The 22,146-nt window shown below is 45.5% G+C and overlaps 1 protein-coding gene across 5 annotated transcripts in view; it reads right to left on the bottom strand.

Annotated features, from left to right (window-relative positions):
* sema4d (sema domain, immunoglobulin domain (Ig), transmembrane domain (TM) and short cytoplasmic domain, (semaphorin) 4D) overlaps positions 1-19,455 on the bottom strand; it is a 34,379-nt gene extending 14,924 nt beyond the window's left edge. The window contains exons 1-3 of one of the 5 annotated variants that reach the window (XM_030342291.1): positions 19,287-19,455; positions 11,504-11,612; positions 6,291-6,350 (exon numbers count right to left, since the gene is read on the bottom strand). Coding sequence is in view for 2 of the 5 variants with exons in the window: in XM_030342288.1 (XP_030198148.1) it covers positions 11,504-11,541 (38 nt within the window). In the remaining 3 variants the exon portion in view is untranslated. Of the gene's footprint in view, positions 1-6,290; positions 6,351-11,503; positions 11,613-14,737; positions 14,985-19,286 lie in introns of those variants that run through there. The other 4 variants (XM_030342290.1, XM_030342292.1, XM_030342288.1 and 1 more) reach the window with 4 other exon arrangements.
* Positions 19,456-22,146: the final 2,691 nt, after the last annotated feature.

The following is a 22,146-nucleotide window of genomic DNA, read 5'->3' on the forward strand; positions in this document are numbered from 1 at the left end:
AAAATGGCAGCAGACCTTTCAGCCAAAGTGTAACGGTGTAAAATATTTAAATCTCCGTCTCCCTCCCTAGCTTCGCTATGCACCACATGTGTGTAGGGCAGACAGTCTGCTAAGCCGAATACCAAAACCCGCTCAAAATCTCCTCATATGTATAGGGCAGACAGTCTGCAAAGCCGTATACCAAAACAAAAACCTCTCGGTCTGTTTCAAGACCGTGGAGAGGAAATTTCATTGTAACATTGACTCTGTCCAGGTGGCTTTTTCCGTATGCTTGGTTTAACGTCGTTATGTAGACATAAATGCCATTAGGAAAACAACATGAAGGTTATTAGGTGGCCTAATGCAATTGTAAGGATGCTTTTCCTCCCATGTGAAGAAAGGGTTGGGAAGAGGGAGGTGCTCTGAGAAAAGCCCTGTCCATCTCTGCTCCTCCCTCTCTTTCCCTCATCAGTCAATTCACGTGAGATTATGAGTGAACTTAAGTTCTTTGTGGAATTGTGTACTAGGACGGTGCATTTTTTGTAGTGGTGTCACAGTAAAAGTAAGGTGCAGCCTTTGTGCCAGCAGGCAAGTGTGGTTCTCACCTCCGACATCGGTATGGGAAAACGATACGAGTGCTTGAACAGGTTTTACTGGTATTGCCGAACAACCCACATCTTACTACGGGGCCTGGGCCAGACGCACACACGGCGCAAGATCAATCTTCAAAAAAATAATTATCACAAAACACTCATTATTTTAAAATAATGAGAAGAGAACTTGGTGTGATGCTCTCTATAAAGAACAACTCATCTAAATCATTGCTATCCTTTTCATCTGCAAGGAGTCGTGTTCCACTAACCACAGCATTCCACAAAACAGGTTTTGGTTACACACAGCCTATTCGTCAGCGTTTTCGCTTTTGGTGTCGCCACATGGATAACATAAACCGTCCTCCTGAATTAAAAGACCGCATAAATCACCGTGGCCTACCGACTGGGTGACCCAGTGACACCATTATAGAGCGGGTCCTCGTAATGAGATAGCCCAGCATGCAACGCTTCATTATCATACATCCCGTCAGACAGATCGATAACAACGATGCCACAACCGGAGGGGAGAGGAGAAAAAAAATGCAAATTGAATATTGATTGGTTGAAAAAAAGAGAGAACTAGGGGGATATACCCTCCTGGGTGAATCCTGATCGCTCTCCGACAATACTAGGATCAGATGTAAAAAACGAAATGGTAAAATACCTTATGATTATTATCAACTGAATTTTACTTTTATTTTATTAACTATTTAAAATTTGAATCGAACCAACAGTATTTTTTGTGAGGAAATCCAGAGCAGGGCCAACTGAATGCAAGAGCAACTTTACAACTCTTGCCGGCCTTTTACCCCCTTCAAAAAAGAAGCAGGTCAGCTACATAAGAAGCCATTGTTACCCCGGCAACAAGGGAATTCTGCACTCTCTTCTTACCCACCCTCCCTTTCTCTCTCCCTCCCCTCCCTCCCCTCCCCTCATCCGCATCATCCCCGCAACACAGTGAGGGGGACAATGGACAGAGACGAGGAGGGAAGAATGAGAATGAAAAGGAATGGAAAGACATCACTTCTCTCGCTGTCCCTCCCGTCCCGTTCTCTTCCAGGCTTGCCAATCTTAAATGCCAGGCCAGCTTAGCCGCAAGCCAAGCCCGGAGCACAGGGCAGCGCTTTAAAGAGACCACAAAAGGCCAAAGGAGATGTAGATAGGAGCGTGCGCCAAAAGGAAAAGATCCCCCATGTGCACACGCACACAAACACACACCTCCTACATATCACAGCATATGTTAGGCATATGGCCACAATATAGCCCGCCGGTGTGGGCGTCAAAGAAACCCTGTCTGAATCCCCGAATGTTAAAAACTTCGGGGCAACAAAGCAGCAACAAAGCCAAACCATTAAACCGCTTGTGGACGTGTCTTACCATCTCCTCTTGAACCCTTAAAGAGCAGAACAGAGCAGGGTTACAGCGGCATGCGTAAAGGGCCCCTGGCGGCCAGCCCGGCGCTCCGACGCGGTGGAGTGGCCGGCCCACAGGGCCTGGGACATTAAAGACGGTAACCGTGCTGGCACGTCTCTTTGAGCCCTTTGTGCTGCCCCCCTACTCTGAGCTCCTCTGGCCGGGCCGGGAGGCCGACACCTGCTCGGGGGCCCTGGAGCTCCCAGCACTAGCGCGGCTAACCGGGCACAGACGCTGGCAGGGCGCCTGGACGAGGGATGGAGGGCGGGGGAGGGGCGGGGGGGGGGGGGGGGGGGGGGAGAGGCTTGTAAGGGGAGATTCTGAGTCCGAGTGTTTGTGTGAGTGTGTGAGAGAGAGCGTCTGTGTTTCGGTGTGACTTCGTATACACGAATAGTAAGTCAAATGCTAATCAAAATAACGCTGGATATCAAATCACATGTTTAAAGGGAGGTAAGTGATGTTGGATTTTACCTTGAATTTTAGGTTACTATGGTTGCTGGTGCTCACTAGTCACGGTCAACGTAGGCCTATCACACATAATAACAAATCTCTATGAAAAGGACTTCACATCCGACTAACAGCTCATCACATATAGTATATGGTTTGGAAAATATAACACATATGGTTCATGTGTGTTTGGTCAAGCCAACACCCAAAATAAAACCACGCCTGATGACTGAGTCGTCCACTTCCTTTTCCCCCTGCAAGATCTCCAGTTCAGTCCACGGTAGAAACCCTTAATGTGACTTTTTTTGACCCATTGATGTTACACAAGTGAAGGGAGTTCCTGCGTTCGTAATTATAAAGTAACAGTGACTGTTGTCCTTAAAAATTTCTCAATCTAATTGGAGGAAGCAGAGCCCTGCCAACTACACGGGGAGAATGACCAGCTGTTTCCACACACACTGAACAGGGACTCAGCAGGTCAGCCAGTAGATACAGCTCTCACTCCCTCCCCATACCCAGGCACCCTCATCTGGAGTCATAGGCGGTGTGTGTGTGTGTGTGTGTGTGTGTGTGTGTGTGTGTGTGTGTGTGTGTGTGTGTGTGTGTGTGTGTGTGTGTGTGTGTGTGTGTGTGTGTGTGTGTGTGTGTGTGTGTGTGTGTGTGTGTGTGTCACAATACAGAGAGCCGTCAGAGTCCGGCTGAATAGCTCTGTGTTGGGGACAGATGTCTCTTCCAGGGCTAGCATTAGCTGAGGGGACATTTGGCTACAGATGTGACAGACACGCATAGGATGTCACATGCTGGCTACATGAGTTCAGAGCAAAAATGACTGGTTTGAATCCCCTCTTAAATGTCGGACAGTGATGATAATAATAATACTAAAAAGCTTAAAATAAAATATTGCCAGCTGTATCCGTCTTATGATGGATCATACGTTAAGCATTAGGCTAACCGCCAGTTTTTTCCTCACCAGATGTCTCCCGTTTTATGTCCCCATTACACCCACAGAGTCAGTTTAACATCCTAGTTATGTGTCATGGTGTAATGTGGATGTTAAGAGAATACACTGAATCCTTCACCCTGCCTCTGGTTCATTTCCTCTAAACCCAACTGTAGAGGATATCAAATAAAGAAACGAAAGATATACAGTGTAAGATCTAAAATAGGAATGACAGGGTACATGAAAACAGTCTGGATACAAAGGATTTATGAAGTTAATGTGTCTGCGTGTCGAGAGTGTTGAAAACGATATTAGGATAATCTCATATTTCTGCACGAGATCAAAAATAAAAGTCAGACGTCACGTTTTGGTGATTACTGCAAAACCACATGTTGACAGCTAAAGAAAGAGAAATCCTGTTGAGTCAACAGCTGCACACACACACAGTCACACAGACACACACACCCCTTTGAAGTCATTAATACAATTACAGAAAAACAACTATGGAGTTTAGCAATATTAAATTTAATATGCGTCAATTCAACACCAATTTCAATCCTAACCATCGATACAAATCCAGATTAGGTCAAATATTTCACGGTTTGGTCCTTTAGATTTTCTTTGGGGTTTGTGAAAGGGGTCATAAAATGTGAGTCTGTGAGGCACTCTGCAACAGCGATGAAGTACTGTACAAGTTACATGGACTCCAGTTGAATGAAAAAAAAAAAAAAAAAAAAAATCACTGAACCAGGACTATAGCCAAAATATATTAAGCTCTGCTAACTTTTTTTGGCCATGCATGTTTATTTTACTTAGTGTAAATCCTAAACAGCCCCAGCACTACCAGTGACAACCGACGGTCAGACTATGATGGAGAGGGCTAGCGTGTGCGACGGCAAACCAACACAACACAGGGGCCGTGAGAGGGGAGCCGGGCTCTATAATCACTGGGTTTCTCAGGGGGCCAAGTCTGGCTAACAGAGGGAACCTCAGCCAGCCACAGCAAACAGGCAAATGACGGGTCCGCTCCTGTAAAGGGTATATTTAGTGCCCGCGACGGGGAGCTTTTGAGAAAATCACAACACAGCCTTTCCCTCTCGATCACATGGCCTTGAGAGAGGTAGAAAATAAAAATAATCCCATAAACATAAGCACAAATAAACGGCGCTTGAAGCGGGGTGCGGTACTGTGTGTGGCCCCCAAGTCCTGGATGTCAATGTGCTCCAGTAGGCCCCAATTTAAAAACTTTACGGTGTCCTGCTACTCTTGATTAGACATTCCCACGTTTGGGAATTTTTACTATTGAGATCTGATCTGGGAACTGATGTGACGGCCAAGCCTCAGGGGAAACCGTCAAGCCTCATGGGAATAACAAACACACAATAGAGACTGCTCTCTTTTGTAAGAACTAATTACATGATTACATAATGTGCCGCCCAAAGAAAATGCATATACTCTCCGATATATAAACTGGAAATACCCATTAAAACTGGACATAGCCAGCCACAGTCCTTTACCATAACCATAGTACTTTAGCAATTTTTAGAACGTATCAAACTCATTTTATTATGGCGCTCGTATATAGTCCTATAAAAGAAAAAGGAAACATTGAACGACCAGTGGGGACTTGTTACCAGTGGGGTGAGCCGTGCACTTAATGCAGTTTCCTTCAAGCTACAGCGTGACATTAAAGCGCCATTGCTACGTACACTCGGCCGGCTATTTTAGGGCTCCGAGTTCCTCCCCAGAAAGCATGTGGAATGCCGTGTGGTCCGCTGTGGCTAAATGAAAGAGAAACGGCTGGTAATCTCCTGAAAGGCAACAAGTCAAGGACCAGGTGCTGGCAGGGGGGGGGGGCTCACAGCACCAGATTGTTATGTTTTTCCTCCATTGGTCACGGGTAATACGGCAACAAATAAAACCTGAACGCTGTAAGCTTTATTTATAGGGCGTGCTGTGAACACTCGAAAGATAAACAGGTAGATGTTCCGACGACAATAGCAACCATTTGCCACCCCTCAGCGACTTTAAATGATCCCCCGTGCTATATATTCTCACAAGCGTGCCATTAAGGAACGCTTTTTTTTGGGGTTCCCCTTTCTCTCCCAAACTGCTCCTGGCAGGCACCAATTTCATGGTGGTGAATTTGGGAAGCGGGGACAAAACCAGAGCGTTGGGGGGGGGGGGGGAGCCGGGGTGTGGGGCTCGGTGTGTGAGAACTCGGCCCATCACACACTGGCTGCCACAACACTTCAACTGGGTTGCCCTCCTTTTGGCAGACACACATACTAACACTTGCATGGAAAACACTGATTTTGCCTGTTTACTGTGTGGGATAGTGGAACACCACGTTGGCAACCCCTGTAATGAGATCTACAAATAGTTTGGATTCCTGTTGACCTTGTTAGGGAAGAAGGATTGGTACATCATTCTAATGGGAACCACTTCAGACCTGATTAAACCAATGAGATGTTGATGGAGACGGTCAATGGTAAAGCCTTACATCATGACAAGAAAAGACAACCAAAAAAGCAGCAAGTGAAAAACATTTGAGCATTGATTCGATTTCAATCATGAAGACATCATTTACAGTTCATAAAAGTCACCTTTAGCAAGTGTAAACGAGAAGAACTCAAGGGAAAACCAGGATTAAAAAGAAACTGTGCAAAATCATAAATTGATCAGATTACTCGTCAACAAAAGCCAAAACCAAAAGAAGGGAAATCACACCCGACATGCCCACCAATCATAATCATTTAGTTCCAGCAGCAAAAGCCCAGGTGTGCCAACATAATCGGGGATAATAAAATAGAGAAATGAATAAAAAGGGAGTAGCATTGGCGTGGCAGGAGCACCGTGCAAGCATGCAGCATTACTGTGGTCGCATGCGAGCAGGCAGCAGGCGGAGGAGGTCTGACCTGCGGGTCCTTACCAAGTCACGGCGCGTTTCCTCTGGAGACAATTATAAAATCCTCAGGCTACGTGGGTTGGGGGGGGAGGGGGGAGAGATAGGAGGGAAGAGAGACGGAGAGGTCAGACAAGATATGCGAGTGCATGTGTGTGAGTGAGTGTGTGTGTGTGTTGCAGACAGAAGTCACAAGAACATGGTTAGGGCAAGCTCACCATAAACAAATCACAGTTCACATTGCATGACACAGACACACACCAGATCACCCATACACACGCACACCCAGTTATAAGACACTTATTGCAAAACCAACATATCTTTTCGGAAATCGAACCAACTTAATCCAAGGGTTTCACGTGCCCTTTCCAAACCAATGCCGACATAATGGCTGCCATCTTAATGGCATCTGACAGAATGTCCTTCGAGCACCCCCCCCAACCACACCAACACCCTGGTGTGGACACCGTGATCTTCCAGCAGGTCGTTACGAGGGAACAAGCAGTTCCTCCAAGCTGGTGGGGGGGGGGTGGGGGGGAGAGGTCTCGAATCACACGAGTTGACTGACACTGGAGGCCTGGAACTTTCCGTTAACGTCGTATACCATTTTCTAATTAAAAAAAAAAACACGATATAATACTAGGTTGTCCAAAGTGAGTCACTGCTTAGTAGAGGAATTTTTAATAAGCGCTTATGAAGTTTGTTCCCATGACCATCTTCACTTATCCCGGCAGTTCGAAGAAAACAGGAAAGGGTTGTGCAGTATCAGGTTCCAACGGGCGTACAATATGTCTTTCATTGTAAAGGAAACAGGATTAAACATTAGAGGGAATCCTCTTATTGCCATAGCAACAGATGGCTGGGTTCCCATTCATTCTCACTTGCAGTCGGTCAACTTTTATAAAGTCAAGCCTTAAGAGGGTTCCCCCTTTGCTGAAATTAAAGAATATAAACGGTGAAGACTGCATTAATTCCCCCCCTTTATGAGCGTACTGACTCTATGGAGGACTGGCAGTAGTCACCGTTAGCAGAAAGAAAAGACTTGAATTGGCATTGAAAGAAACCATTCCACACAGTTTAAAACCACAAATGGACACACTAATCTATATAATTTGTGACCATTGGTGGCTTTAAACTTTGTGGAATGGTTTTGTATGTGAAAATATATACATCTATAGAAATAGGAATATAAAATCCACCATACATTCACAAAAAAAAAAAAGCACACAATACGTCAATACCCTATTGCAAAGTTATGGCACAGAAAGAACAGAAGGCTGGCTGTAACTTAACAGTTGTACCTAATATGCATTATTTATGAGCATAAAAAGCCGGCCAACTGACAGACTGTACGTTGGGACCCCATTTTAAGCATCACCATTCTCCACTGACAGGAAAACAATCTGCCAGACAGCCAATATCCAGGTCACCAAAATCAACTCAAACACAACGTTGCATTAGCATATCCCTGGTGAGGTACATCTCTGTACAAGCCACCCCTTCCCCATTCCCGTTTCCACTGTAACAAAGAACTAACGATGTCATGAGTTGATTCACCCAATCACAGTTGAGAGCTAGTAATTAAAATAGAAAACTCTTGAAAAACATGCATCTGTCCTCGTTCTTGTGCGATGTAATGGAGTAAGTAAACTGAAGTGTGGGTTTGTAAATAGGGCGTTTTAAGCTAATGTCAATGGAAGGTTTGGAAGTGTTTGGATTCCCATTGCCCCTCCTCCTACTACAACTACACTTATTTGGAAACTTGGTTGTGAGGCACTTTTAGTTCCTTTTCGCAGTCACTACAATTGCGTTTGTAACAATTATTTGTTCTCACTCCCTCAGTTATAAGTCTGAGTGAAGTGTCTACTGAGTGAAATTAACAACACTTGACAATGTGTTTTTTAGGCTTCCCATGACCTGCGATACAGTTTATTCAACTCAAGGTCAAGAGGCATGTCTGCTGATTACATCCTGAAGCCACTCTATCACAGTCAGCCACACAAAGACCCAACGGAGAGGAGCCCACTGCGACCCCATCTCGGACCCAACACGCACACAAATGGACAACACGTAGACATGCACATTAAGACAACTCGCTTCCTCCTGTCGTCCTTTCAAAAGGAACAACGAAACACTGCCAACAAGACTGCGCCCTAAGATTGACGACCCAAAGGTCATAGGTCGCCGTCCACCCCGACGACATCCTTCAGGAAACGCTCTGACTGACACTCTTTTTAACTCTCGCAAAAAATACCCAAAAACGTTGACAGCCCGTATAGCATTTTTGTGGTATAGTGACCCTCCCACACAAGCCCCCTCCCCATCCCCCAACCCAGCTGACAGCAGCACATCAGATGTCTCTATTGAGTTAGGCGTCCCGCATGGGCTGGGGTTTGGGGGTTTGGAAGTGACCTCCACGCCTCACCCTATAGTGACACATCGGACAGGGCGTGGTGGTTAGGAGGGCAGAGGAAGTGCCGATGTCACGGGGTGGACAGACTTTCAGACCGATGACTGATGGGGAAGGACAAAGGTGTCAAGGGTATTGGCTCTTTCCTTCCTCAAACACACCCCCTCCTTCCTCAACCTCACCAACCACAACAAACACAATGACAATCCAGGTCCCCAGTGCCGATGGCGGACATACGGACATGAGGGGGTGGGGGGGTACAGAACTCTTGTCGGCCTTGATTTACCAAGTGTCCGCTGAACGATGCCGGCCGCAGTAGGAAGGGCAACAGATGTCCGATTAACAGTTTGTCAGACTTTGTTCTCGTCGGATGAGGCCGTGCGATTCCAAACAGTTTGCTGTAAATCCCGCCCCTGCCATGCCCGGCCGCCGGGAGCCCAGAGCCCAGAGCTGTCTTTTAATGGATAATAGATTATGTTGGGCTACAGGAGCTCAGTCCAAAGCTCAAGTGGACACTTTCCAATTGGAAATGGATCAGTTGCGCCGGACTGACAGGTATAAGGGGGGGGGGGGGGGGGGGTTGTTGGTGACTAGAGGGGCTGGGGCTATATGGGGCTATGGGGTGGGGGTGGCATGGGGGTGGGGGCACCCCGATGGCTGACATGGATACAGCAGACATGCAGAGCTATGGGCGGCTGACACGGATACACTAAGTGGCCGGATGCATACTGGGAAGGGGGGGGGGGGGGGGGACGACTCATCACTGGGACTGCTGGCCATTCCGGTAAGGGTCATTCAACCCCCTCGCGACCCCAAGATTAAGTCTCCTGCAGCAGGGAGAGGGATGGGGCCAATATCCGTGTTTGAACACACCCAGTGTATCGGACATTTTTTTTTACTGAATAAAGGATTGCAAAAGAACGGCTTAGTGTACGCTGTAACCTAGAAGGCTGAACATTTTAAAGGCATCTCTCGAACAAGGCGCTGTTTGGACTTTGTATCTGGGATAGAACACAGTGTAGTCCAGAGGTACGACCGGAGGGAACATTATATATTTAGTAATGCGGCCGGGGCAGGGGTGGGGGAGAATGGGGCCCGCGATGTGTGCACAAGAACGAAGATATGTGGGGAGCGGAGCCGGCTCCTTGCTCTGTATGAATCTCAAGTAGTCACATGGCGAGGGGGGCTTTGTTTGCTGTCACTGGTGGGTTTGGGGGGGGGGGGGGGTCCTTCAACTTCTCCCTCACTTCCTTACAAAATAACATTTATCATTCTTCTCCATCGCTCTCCCCCCCTCACCAACCTCCCCCGCTAAAACTTGGACTAGTGCAAGCAACGCACAAATTAACCCCCCTCTCTACCCCAAACTCTGACAACCCTCTCACCCCCCCCCCCCCATCTCTACCCCCGTCCCAGTTGCTAGGATACCACAGCGGCAATGGGGGGGGGGGGGGGGTACGCCTTGTCAACAGCATCATTACTTACATAGAAACTGCCACGAATCCACACAGCGCTCCGAATACAAAACGGGCTTGGGTTCGGGGGCAACAATTGAAACATTCCCACGCACACAAAAAACGATCGCGGCAAGCAAGGAAAATTGTTCCGTGTAGGAAAACCTCTATGAACCCCTTAAAGAAGCGGTCTGCTGGTCTTTGCTGGCTTTGAGCAGGGGTTCATAAAAATACACCGCCCTGAGCCCCGTGTTGTCATGTAATATCCCCCACTGTGGCGGGGCGGAGGGAGGCCAGCGCTCGCCTTTCAGCAGCGTCCCTCGCTCCAGAGAGGGTGAACAGGTGCGTCGGGCGGCGCTGGTATGTGTTGTATACACAGTAGGCCTCGCTGGCACGGCGCGGGCTGGCTAATCATTGGGCAAGGCAGCGCACCGAAAGGGCGCGCTGCCGTGGCCTGACGGGCAAGGGGCAAATGCACAGGATACACCTGCTGCTCACGCACACATCCCATGGTGAAGAACATGTATGTATATATACATATATATAAATACACACACACACACACACACACACACACACACACACACACACACACACACACACACACACACACACACACACACACACACACACACACACACACACACACACACACACACACACACACACAATATCAGTAACAGCGCAGGTCAACTATTAACCAAAAAGCTTTTCAAATGTGTCCATTGCCAACGTTGCACGGCATGGACAGTGCCATTAGAAGGACAAATAGAAAACTGAGCTGGAAGCAGGGCTTCACAAAACCACCAGAAGATACATCCCCCATGATTAAAAAATAACAAGTAAACCGAATCAAGACACATTGAGATAAGAACCAGAAAGTCACAAAGGAGGAATAGAAACGAGGTGTGGCTGGTTTGGTTGGCGTCGGCTTCTAAAACATCTTATGGGCCGGTAAAAAAAACAACCGGTGTGTAGCAGCAGAAGATCCAACATTCCAGCACTGCAAACCGGAATGCTAATCAGCCCTTGGTGCGACTGGAAGACATCTTGGGAGCGACAAAGTGTTCGTACCAACCCCCCCACCAACCCCCGGCCAAGCTTGGCTTTCTCTGCCACTATCAGAAAACCTGACTCCCCCCATGGCGCGCACGCACACGCACACACACACACACACACAGAGCAGGGCGATCGCCGAGGAAGACAACAGAAACATTTGTTTTCCGACCGCCATCATCTTCTTACTTCACGCGGGACAGAAGTGGGCGAGTACAGTGGGGGCTTTCTGTCAGAAGTAGGGGGCTGGAAGAAGAAAGAAAATACACAACACCAACACATAAACACTCAAGAGGAGCCACTTACTTGTCTGTCATGGCTTCAGCGAGCGAGTATGGGTTCATTTAAAGGCCCGAGGTGGTTGTCACTGAGGTGTGGGGATGGTGAGGCCCGGAGCGACCGTCACAGCAGTGTTCTGTAGGAGACCAAAACAAAAATGACCATCTTGACACTAATTGAACAGGATGGCATTTATAAAAGACAAGCAGCAATGACCGGAGGTCTGACTCGCATTCGAAAAAAAGTTGGAACTATAGTTCTAAAACGATAGTAAACAATTCTAGATAAAGCCTCAAGCTTAACTTAAAGTTAACCAAATGTATTTGAAACACAAGATTTGAATGATTTAAGTTGTACCGGATTTGAATAACAATCAAACTATTGTAAAAAAAAAAAAAAAAAAAATGTCTACGAATCTATGATTAATTTATCCATTTAATCAGTCTCATAGCACAAAAACCGATTGAACAAACGAGTGAATGCAGGACCCCCCATGTCTGCGGGTCTGCCCAGGCCTGTTCGGGACACAGAGCACCCTGCACCACTTATTTTAACAAGGTGGCGACTGTGAACAATGGAGCGTCTCCACACAAAAGAACCATTGGATTGAGCCATTGCAAGGCCCGGGCACTAGGGCGAACTCTGCAGATATGCCTGACTTGCTCACAATCAACGCTCAGGGAATGGGGATTTTATTGCCATGGTTACCGGGGAAACCGACCCACCAGCCAGCCAGTCAGCTAGCTAGCTGGTACAAATGGAGCGCAACAACAAGTGCGGTTCGCTAGCGGAGAGAGGAGAATGGCAACGCTGGCTTTATGAATCTCTTCAAATCTAATTACCGCCACAGGAGGTTATGTGGGTTAAGTAGCAATGACAAGGGGTTGGGCCAACCGCTAGGTTACTAAGCATGTTTTAATCCATCTAGATGCCCTGAAACAATGCATGCATAATACATATCCGATAAATATATTTAGGTTTAATTATTTAGCAGCAGACGCTTTGGTCCCAATAGACTAGATAAGACCTAATACACACAACTGTAGGAATCGGAAAAAAGCCTTCCAGTTTCCTAAAAAGCACACACGGTAGATGCATCACTGTAATTTCCCCAAACACTGCAGGAAACACTGATGTCGGCAGCAGAAATCTAATATTGGATGGATCTGTGGGAGCATATTTGGGATTTCATACCAAACTGCAGATATATCCTTGCTGCGGTCTGGCGTTCTGATTTGGAAAAAAAATCCCTTCTACTGAACAGAATCCTTTTGACTGGCAGTTAAACAGCGTTATCACAGCAGCTCATCCATCCTATATAGGATTATTACAGTATTACGTTATTCTATCAGACCAAATCCGTTTTATTCTGCCTTCGCTTTCTCACATAGCAGACACGAGATTCGGGTGAATGGTTTGGTTTTCCTATTTAGGATGCAGAGAAGACAATTAAAAAAGGGCCTCAGGGTTTTTTCAATGCATTTTCAATAGTGATTGCTTCATTGCTTTATGGAAAAAAACAATGAGGTTAGGTTCAGGAGGCTCCTGAACCTTTTTTCCCTCTTCAGGAAGGGGGAAAAGGTCTTTCCAAACACAGACACAAGCCAGCGGCAGTTCGTCTGGATGGGGGTTGTCTAGCTGTCTTCCATCCCCTCTCCAATTATTCTACAGTTCAAAAAATAAAAAGGTGCACTTTGCGTCTCTCCCATTTTCAGGTAGACTTGTCACTTGCATTGCACTGGTGTGTATTATCTTTGCTCAATGCTTATGTTGGCCTGTCGTGATTACAGTTCCTTTGTATGCTGGCTTCGGTTTACGTCAGAAAGAGGCATCGACTGAGCATAGAAAACACCTTCTTCAAATAATTTTTTTTTGGCAGGCAGCATAACAAATAGCCTGACACCACCAAAATAATCACCGTCCACACATTTAAAAAGAGGGTTTATAGGAATTTTCTAAAGTGGTGAATTGCATCACTGTGGGAAAACGGATACGCCCAACGTTGTAGCTTTATAGGGTAGAATACACCAAAGAGGGGGAAATGGTCCAACATCTTAGAAGGGAACACTTCGATCCATGGTTTGGCTCGTCTCATTTCAACAGCCTCACGGGAAGCTGGCGATGCAAAATATTCCACACAAGTGCACAATAGGTCTGTTTAAGGACACAAAAAAGCACTCGTGTTCGATGCTGCCTCATGATGTGGACCTCCGACTACCCCAGCCAGACCATCGCTCCCAAACATGTCCCTCCCATGTCCCTGTTCCCAGAAGGGATGCCGGGTTCCTTTCCCTTTTGGAGAACCCGGCTTTGCTGAGGTGATCAAAATGTGCTTCAGCATGCTCATGGAAACACCTTTCGGGGGCCGTAAATCATTATAAGGGTTCTCTGGTATGTAAACAAACTTGACACCTAGCGCAGTGTACACATTAGCGCTACCTAGACAAAGACCCTGGGAAATGCTGACATGGCAAAAATACATTCATTGATCCAATTTTAAAAAGCCAGGACGCAGGTTAGCTGTGAAGCCTTAAGACCACCACTGTCATTAGTAGCTAGTAGTAGCTAGTCGTTAGAGCTACACAACGAGGATCTAAATGGATGTCAAGGCGGGATGGCCACAACGCAGCCAGGGGTCGGACTCCTTTGAGGGAAAAGCACCGCTCCCTTTTAAGTGTCTGGACTGCTTTGATCTACCTACCAAGCCCCGTGTTCCCACAACAAATAGCACGAGTGGGCTGGTTCCACTGCAATATTTGGGGCAACAACAACAGACAATGTGAAAGGCTGCATTCCAAGTTATGGATCCTTGCGTTCCTTTTTTTAAAAAGGTAATTTGCAATTAAACCCCAAGGCAAAATATGAATTCCACTGAATGTCAAACAATAGAACAACCGACATTCATAACTACCAAATAAGTCAATTGAATCCAATCATCCAATCGAAAACATTTTTCGTTTCTTCGTTGTGAAGATTATAAATAGGCAATTATAAAAACTGTCCTCTCACATAAACAAGCCAAGTGCACCCAAACTATCTGCCGCAGCCAGAGGATGACGGTCATCCCTCCACGGCGCTGAATTATTCAACACCTAGATGCACAATTGGGTAAAAATAGTATGGGCACAAGTTCACAGTAACGTGAACAACCCATCTAGAGCAGAGCTGCAGGAAAAAAAACAACCTTTTCCCCCTCTTGTTCTTGACAACACACTCACCCACATCCACCCTTGATTTCATTCACAACGTATCAAACCTTACCATATTCAGAGTCACAGTCACAAACGGTTGAATAAAAAGAAAAGAGACAGAAAGGTAAAAGGTCCAGAGCTCCTTCACAGCCTTAGATCTGCCGTCCAAATGGTGCTGCACAATGGGTGTCAGTATCCTCACAGCCTGCTGGCTCTCATGACAAACCAGCCCCCGGTCCTCCACCAGACAACCGCCACCGTGATGAAATCTGCTTCCTAGTCGTGCATTGGTCTGTCTCTTCTCCCACACACACACACACACACACACACACACACCCACACACTCCCCTCATTTAAAGTGCCCGCCTCCTTCCAAGTACCGATCCGCCAGCGTAACCTTTGAGATCAAAAGGAGACTGCATTTTGAAATAAGAGGAAGGAGGAAGAGGGAGGAGAGAGACTTCTGACCACGCTAGCATATGCCTCTGGCCGGCTGCCCATTTCATCCCAAACCCGTGTGCTAAGATAAACGTTGACAAAAGAGGAGAATATGGAGCTCTCCCCTTCCTTCACACACAAGCTGGGAAAAGGAAAACGCCAGTGCCGAGATGGTGCCTCTGGAAGGCGTCAAAGCCACATGTTTCTTCAAGAGAGGGGGAGGGGTGATGGGAGATGGGGGGAGGTTTGTGTGTGCATGTGAGTGAGTGTGTCTATTGTTATAGGGATGGATGCCCCCCCCCCCGCCCCCCACCCCTCGCTCCATCTCCTCTAGAATATAGGGGATGGCCACTGAGCTGCGGTCAGACGGTGTGTTTACGCGTGTGTGTGTGTGTGTGGACCAAGGGTGGATATAGAGACGCATTCTAGATCTAACAACAGCTGTCCCTTCAGGTAACGTTTGACGCTGTGCAGCAGAAGGTGGTTCGCTGCTTTACAATTCAAAACCGCAAAAGGTTCGACCCCAGGGGAAGGAAAAAGAAGCTGACAATTTCTGAAAGTTTAACATTGTGCACAGTACTCACTCTTTTAAAAAGGTGCAGTGCTTTCCAACGGTATAGTGGCCTTCGCATTTGAAATCATATTCAATTTAAGTTTTGCATTTCTCATATCTGAGAAACTGAAACTTTGATAAAACCATCTGTTAGCGCATTCATCATGGCTGCCTACACAAAAAGTACACTATTTTATACCTTTGTACGCATTCAAAGTTTCCCCACTTATTAACAATACTATTGGCTGTGATAAACGCAGGTTGACCTAACAGAAAGCATCAAATACCCACAATCCGTTCTGTTTATATCTATATGAAAACATAGGTCCACTTTAAATATTATGGCTATACACAACACTGCGCTCAACTCCCAGGACTGATCCAAACGTGACCAGGGGCTGGTTTACCAGGGTGTGGCTTTGAGGCGTTCATTTGGAAAGGGGTCGTCCCAGAGTCCTCATCATCTGAGATAACAGACAATGGTCCTCTGCATTGTAATGCTCTGTGACTCACACCGCAGCACAATGGACAGCAACAGCCTCCACGGGCTCCTGGCCCCCGGGCCCACATTACCATAGATGCTGAGCGACTGATTGCTTCATGTCGGCTCCGACGAAATACCGGTGGGTTTTGTACTTACAGCGAGGAACTGATAAAACATAAAAGTGTTGAAGTTCCTGAAAGGTGGCGTGATGTGTCCAGTGCCTTGGGTAGCTCGGGTATTAGAGAGAAAGTAAGAGGATAGGACGCTTATGTACTTGGGGGGGGGGGGGAGAAAGAATCAGGTTAATCAGAATTGTTAATCGGTGTCGGTGGTTGGAGGTGGGAGAACAATGGCTGCTATCCGCCTGTGATGGTAAAGGTCAGACGAGGAGGATCTCTTACAGTGCGCCACCCAGCAGGAGAGCGGCCCTCACAGTCAAGGCCACTCTAAAACTGGAGTACTTGCCGAGAAACAAGTCCAACAGTAGTGGGTTGCATGTTAACCTTCAATTCTATTACGATGCATGGCCTTTGCTGTAACCAAAATAAACAAGACATCAAGATAATCAACTTGTGTTCAAAAAATAAATGGAAAAGGGAACCATTTCTGTTTGACAGTTTGAGTTTGAAACAAGGCGTCTTTTCAGTTCCTGATTTGAAACCCCTTTCCAAACCATTTCAATTGGATTATAGATCATAACGATGGGGGTCATGTAAAACGCAAACGAGCATGCTTATGCGAGTTCCCTACCAGGAATAGTATCTCTGGCTATTTCGACCAAGACATGCAAGTCTTGTGCTTTCAATGGTTGTGAAAACGAAAGCATTAGAACTGGTTACTGAACTTTACATAGTTAATTTGATTACCATGTGCCAAAGGGGTAAACACATTTTTCACCGTTCCACTCCACCAGGGCCGAACAATGTTGAAAATATGAAAAGGCGTGATTCATAACTAGTAAATGTGTTATTATTTAAAAAGTGTGCCACGGTTGATTTACTAACAGAATGTAAAAGTCCTTAGATTGTGACAAAAGCGGGTTTTTTTTTGCCATCTACTCAATGGTAGATGTTTCATATGCCATGTTAAAATGAGATAAAACAGCAATAACCTTGCCTTCTTCTGGTGGAAGTCCATGTAAATAAAGTGACTATGTATCCAATGGTGACGACATTATCAGAGTTTTCAAGTTTCACAGACTGATTCATCAAAGACCAAAAAGATGAAACAGAGAACCCTTTGTTCAATTAGCTATCATATAATCATCTTCTCTTGTGCGTACTTTATTACATAGGTTTTGATTAATAGGGTGCTTTACTCTATCCATCTAGACATCGTCAATTTGTCAATTGTCCCTTCGAAAAGCAGCGAGTTCTCTAAGCTCTTCAAGGTGGCAGTTAGTAAACCATTGATGGTGTGATCCCACACATCAACGCCAACTTTGAAGTCAAATCAACTTTTACATACTTGTATGGACTTTAGGTTAAGCATGGTCAAAATGCAACTTGGACACACAAATTTCACTTCGAACCTACTGAGAATAAACAGACGCGGGCACGAAACCGTCAAAACAAGGGACACCCGGATACAATGGTTCCCCTGAAGGACATCGAGTTCACGACTAGACTGCAATCCGCTCAGCGGTCCGCAGATAGGCCATGGGCTGGGGTGGGCGGGGGCAACACATCACAGCAATATCCTGTCTCGACTTGTCCCCCCCCCCCCCCCCCCCCCCCCCCCCCCCCCCGCCTGAGGGACTAGTGGCATGTCCTGATTCCTACCCCAGTGCCAACGGGCCATTGCATCAACATGTCCCGGATGCCTGCCCCATGCCTTATAGGACACGGTCTGTCCAAGGACCTATGGAAGGGAACCTGGTTGTGGTAGTGGGTAGGCTGCAATAATAAACACCTTGAGGGCCCCCTTAAAGAGAGGGAAGGGTTGGATGGACCAGCTGTAGCCCATTTATTAGAGACAGTGGCACAAGCACATATGGGTTGGTCGTCTGTCTCCCAGTCTTTCTATGCAAGGAGGTGGATGGATTCTGAGACACAGTTCCAGCTATGTTCTTTAACTTTCAGTGTGGCAGCATTTGGACAGCAGTCACTAATTAATCACGTTCTAAAGACGTGGAGAAAGCAGGGCGGTGCACTCATAGCAGCTGTTATGCCATAATCTCTGGAATATTTCTGAGCGGATTCTCGTGGTTAGGCTGCCACAGCTCAACATTGCTCGACGCAATATTGACCATCAAGCGTGTTTAGGAACCAAGGTGGCATCATTTCCTCACGGCAGAAAAAGCAAGGAGAATGTAGAGGTTATTAAACTCTGACTAGACATGGACAGGACAGGTGAAAGATTTACGACTGTGCACCGATTATCTGCAGCTGCAATACAGACACGTTTCCAGGAGATGAGGGAAAAAAAACATCATGCTAAGAGACACGCTTGGAGAGGGAGCACATCCCTACATTCTCTTGTTAACAAAAATCATAATCAATCATATTATATTTGATTGAGTAATATTCATTGCTGGCCACACTAGTGCAGTTCGTTTGAAGTTGTTTAGCAAACTAAGACGATACGCTGAAAACGTTTATGCTTTGAATATAGTGTAAATTATTCGAAGAAGGAAAGCTCCGTCGATTGATAAACGCCATTGACAGGAGCCCAACTATGTCCTCTGCAGGAACATACTGGCCCCTAGAAATCAGTGATTTTAAATCACTAAACTGAACAACTTCAGATCCAGACGTTTTTTTTCCAAATCCATATTTCGAAATTAATGTTGCACAAAGAACCACATGAAATGTCAACTCTCAGTTTGAAAGTGATTGGCATAATGCATACCTTCCAAAACCCGTTAAATAGTATTTTATCCAATTTGAATGTAAAGCTCCCCACTCGTTGTTACTAGAAATGTTAGTCTACAAGTAGTCGTGCATTGTGAATACTATAAAACAGACTGCATTTGCTAACACCCAACCCAATCTTTATACAGTCTTTATACTAGGAATCTCACAATATAACAAGTGCAGCACCGAGTCTGCAAGCCGACGGGACCGCATGAGCACCCGACTAAACGGACGGGCGGACCAAAGTTGATAAATATAGCTCTAACTAAGACAAAAAAGGGACACTTACAGGGAAGGGAAGCCGATATTGACTCAATGCAATGTATCCTTCGTCCCGTGCAAAAGAGTCGATAGATGGCGTGTGGTTGCAGGAGCTTTGACAAGTTAAGTTTCTCTGCTGCGTGTCTCTCTGCTCAGCATGGCGGCTGGTAGCGGCGACTGGACTCGGCGCTCCCCGAGGCTGTTGCATTAACACGGCTGTAGTGGGAGGAGGGAGCGGAGGGCGTGGGAGCGAGATAAACCTATGGTGCTGCTCACTGGGATGTGGGATCACATGCATTAAGCAAAAAAACAAAAAACAAAATGTTTCTGGCCCGTTATGAAAACTCAGGGCCTTGTTTTTTGGGTTGGTTTTATGTGTTTCATTTTATCCATCAAAATAAATAACAGTGGACCTAAAAGTTTAGTTTTTGGAATATCAATAGCGATAGCATTACTATTGATGATGATTTAACAATGCAAAATAATATACCTAATTCAAGAAAATGAGTGACAGTGCACATTGTGTATGAGAGAGGGGTTGTGTATGGTGGGTGCTCTAAACGTCGCTATTTGATTTGGGGCGAAGGGTTACATAACGTTTTCTCTAGTGCAGGACTGGAGTGTAAACAAAGTCGAGTACGGACAGACTGACCCCTTGTGTTATACCGCACGACAGAGGAGGAGGAGGAGGAGGAGGAGGAGGAGGAGGAGGAGGGGAATGAGGGATTGGAGGGCGACTCCAAGGCGATAGTCTGAGTACAATGCCGTCATTCAGTCACAGCTTTTGCTGCTGAAAAAACAAAACAAAAAAAACAACAACAGTATGCCAGTTTGCATTACAGGTGGAATTTTAAACACTTTTGAAATGGTATTTTTATGTTTAGTTGGGTGCTCATTTCAAATTTGCTCCACAATTGTTATATATTATTACAATATAATATAATATAATATCATATAATATCATATAATATAATATAATATAATATAATAACATTTATAACAGTTTAGTATTTTAGCCTGCCAAAACCAACTAAAATAGCATATCACGCAGATATATCATCTCAAGCAGTATTACATACTTTTATGCTTTGCCTAAGGTTGCCATGTCTATCATGTGTAATTCCTGTAGCATGCACTTTTTTTCCCCTTACAAATACCTTGCATGTCTCTCAATCCAGTTTGTTATCCTGTGAGTAAGCTGTTGATTTGGTAGCTTCCAGTTAAGATCTCTGTGGACTTCAGGGAGCTTTAAGTGATGGCTGAATTGAAAAGCAGCTGTGCTTATCTTCCACCACAGTGACATGTGTTGCTAAAAGAAACAGGTGAACGGGGAATGTGGGCCGATTTGCTCCTAATGCAATAAGGGAGGTTGGATGATTTGTTTTCACTTAGACGGCCTATATCCATTATATACAAGTGGTTCAATTTATGGTTATACATTATGTGTATTAATTTGCCCTTTCTGTCTGGGTTCTTTTGCCTTCTTTGCTGCAGTCTTTTTTTCCTTTTTCTTTTCAACTTTCTCTCTCTATTAATCTCTCTGGGTTATTCTCTCTCGGTCTATCTGTCTCTGTTTCTCTCACTCTCAGGCTCTGTTTCTCTCACTGTTGCTCTCACTCTCAGTTTCTGCACACACACACACACACACACACACACACACACACACACACACACACACACACACACACACACACACACACACACACACACACACACACACACACACACACACACACACACACAAATGACACGCACATACAGAAACATTAGACTATGAGTGAGTTAACAAGTATATAAGACTGTAGACTATGTTGTTTCTCCGTGCCAGACTTGCCGGTCAGATCTATTTAGAGCTCCTATAGCTGATGGGGTATCTCCATGCTGCTGGGCAGAATACAATCGCTACCAGACCCTGAAAGGGCCAATGGTGGTTGAGACATCAGATAAGGTAAGATGAGATAGCATTTTATTGACTCCCTCAAGGGGGGAAATCCGATCATCCCGACAACAATACAACATAAAACCACACAATATGCACATCCTATGTGATACTAACCTGTTCATTTGTGCTGTTGACCACTTCCATTCCATGTGCAGTATTGACAATTCTATGTTCAGTTGTAAGTATGCTATGCACTAATGAATTAATAATGAAGGGCTCTCATTGAACATGTCGAGTACAATGTGAACATATCTCTCTGTTGGTGTAGAGAACCCAATGCCCCTAGATTATTCAGCGATCTGTGGGCCCACAGCAAACATATATCCATGTATATATATGGCTTACATCAATAAAATACAAAAAGACATACAGCCCTACCTTTCTAGTACATATGATGTGCTCAACCATGCTTTGAGAAGATGCAGCTGCAGAACGGCCTATGGCATTGAGCAAATGTCACAGTATGTCTGTTTGACACACATAAACAATGAACACTGATGATCTAAATCTTTTTTTTTGTGATGGACAATAACACTGGGTATCCAGGCTTTCAGTAACTATCGTAGCTTCATATTTTCCTCATATTCAATAGACTAAAAAATATAACAAGTTCCCAGTATAAGACTGAACTACAATGATTTGCAATAAGATTGGGAGAACGCTAACCACACTTACCTAATATTATAAAGCAGCAATGACTCAGGCGTAAACCTTAGGTATGTAGTAGATAAGCAGTGACCTCTGGCGGTCAAGCTGGGATAACGAAGCTTTGTTTTGTGTTTTGTTTGAAATGTATATTTGGTGGCGCAGTTCCAACGAAAACCATATTTGTATTTGCTAATTTTTTGCCAACTTTCTTTCAATTGAATATTGCTGAATACATTCAAATATTTAGATGCAAATAAAACTCAACTCAACTTTCTTTCTTCTTAATTGTAAGGAGAAT

Source organism: Gadus morhua, chromosome 19 (genome assembly GCF_902167405.1).
Source record: "Gadus morhua chromosome 19, gadMor3.0, whole genome shotgun sequence".
In the NCBI taxonomy this organism is placed as follows: Eukaryota; Metazoa; Chordata; class Actinopteri; order Gadiformes; family Gadidae; genus Gadus; species Gadus morhua.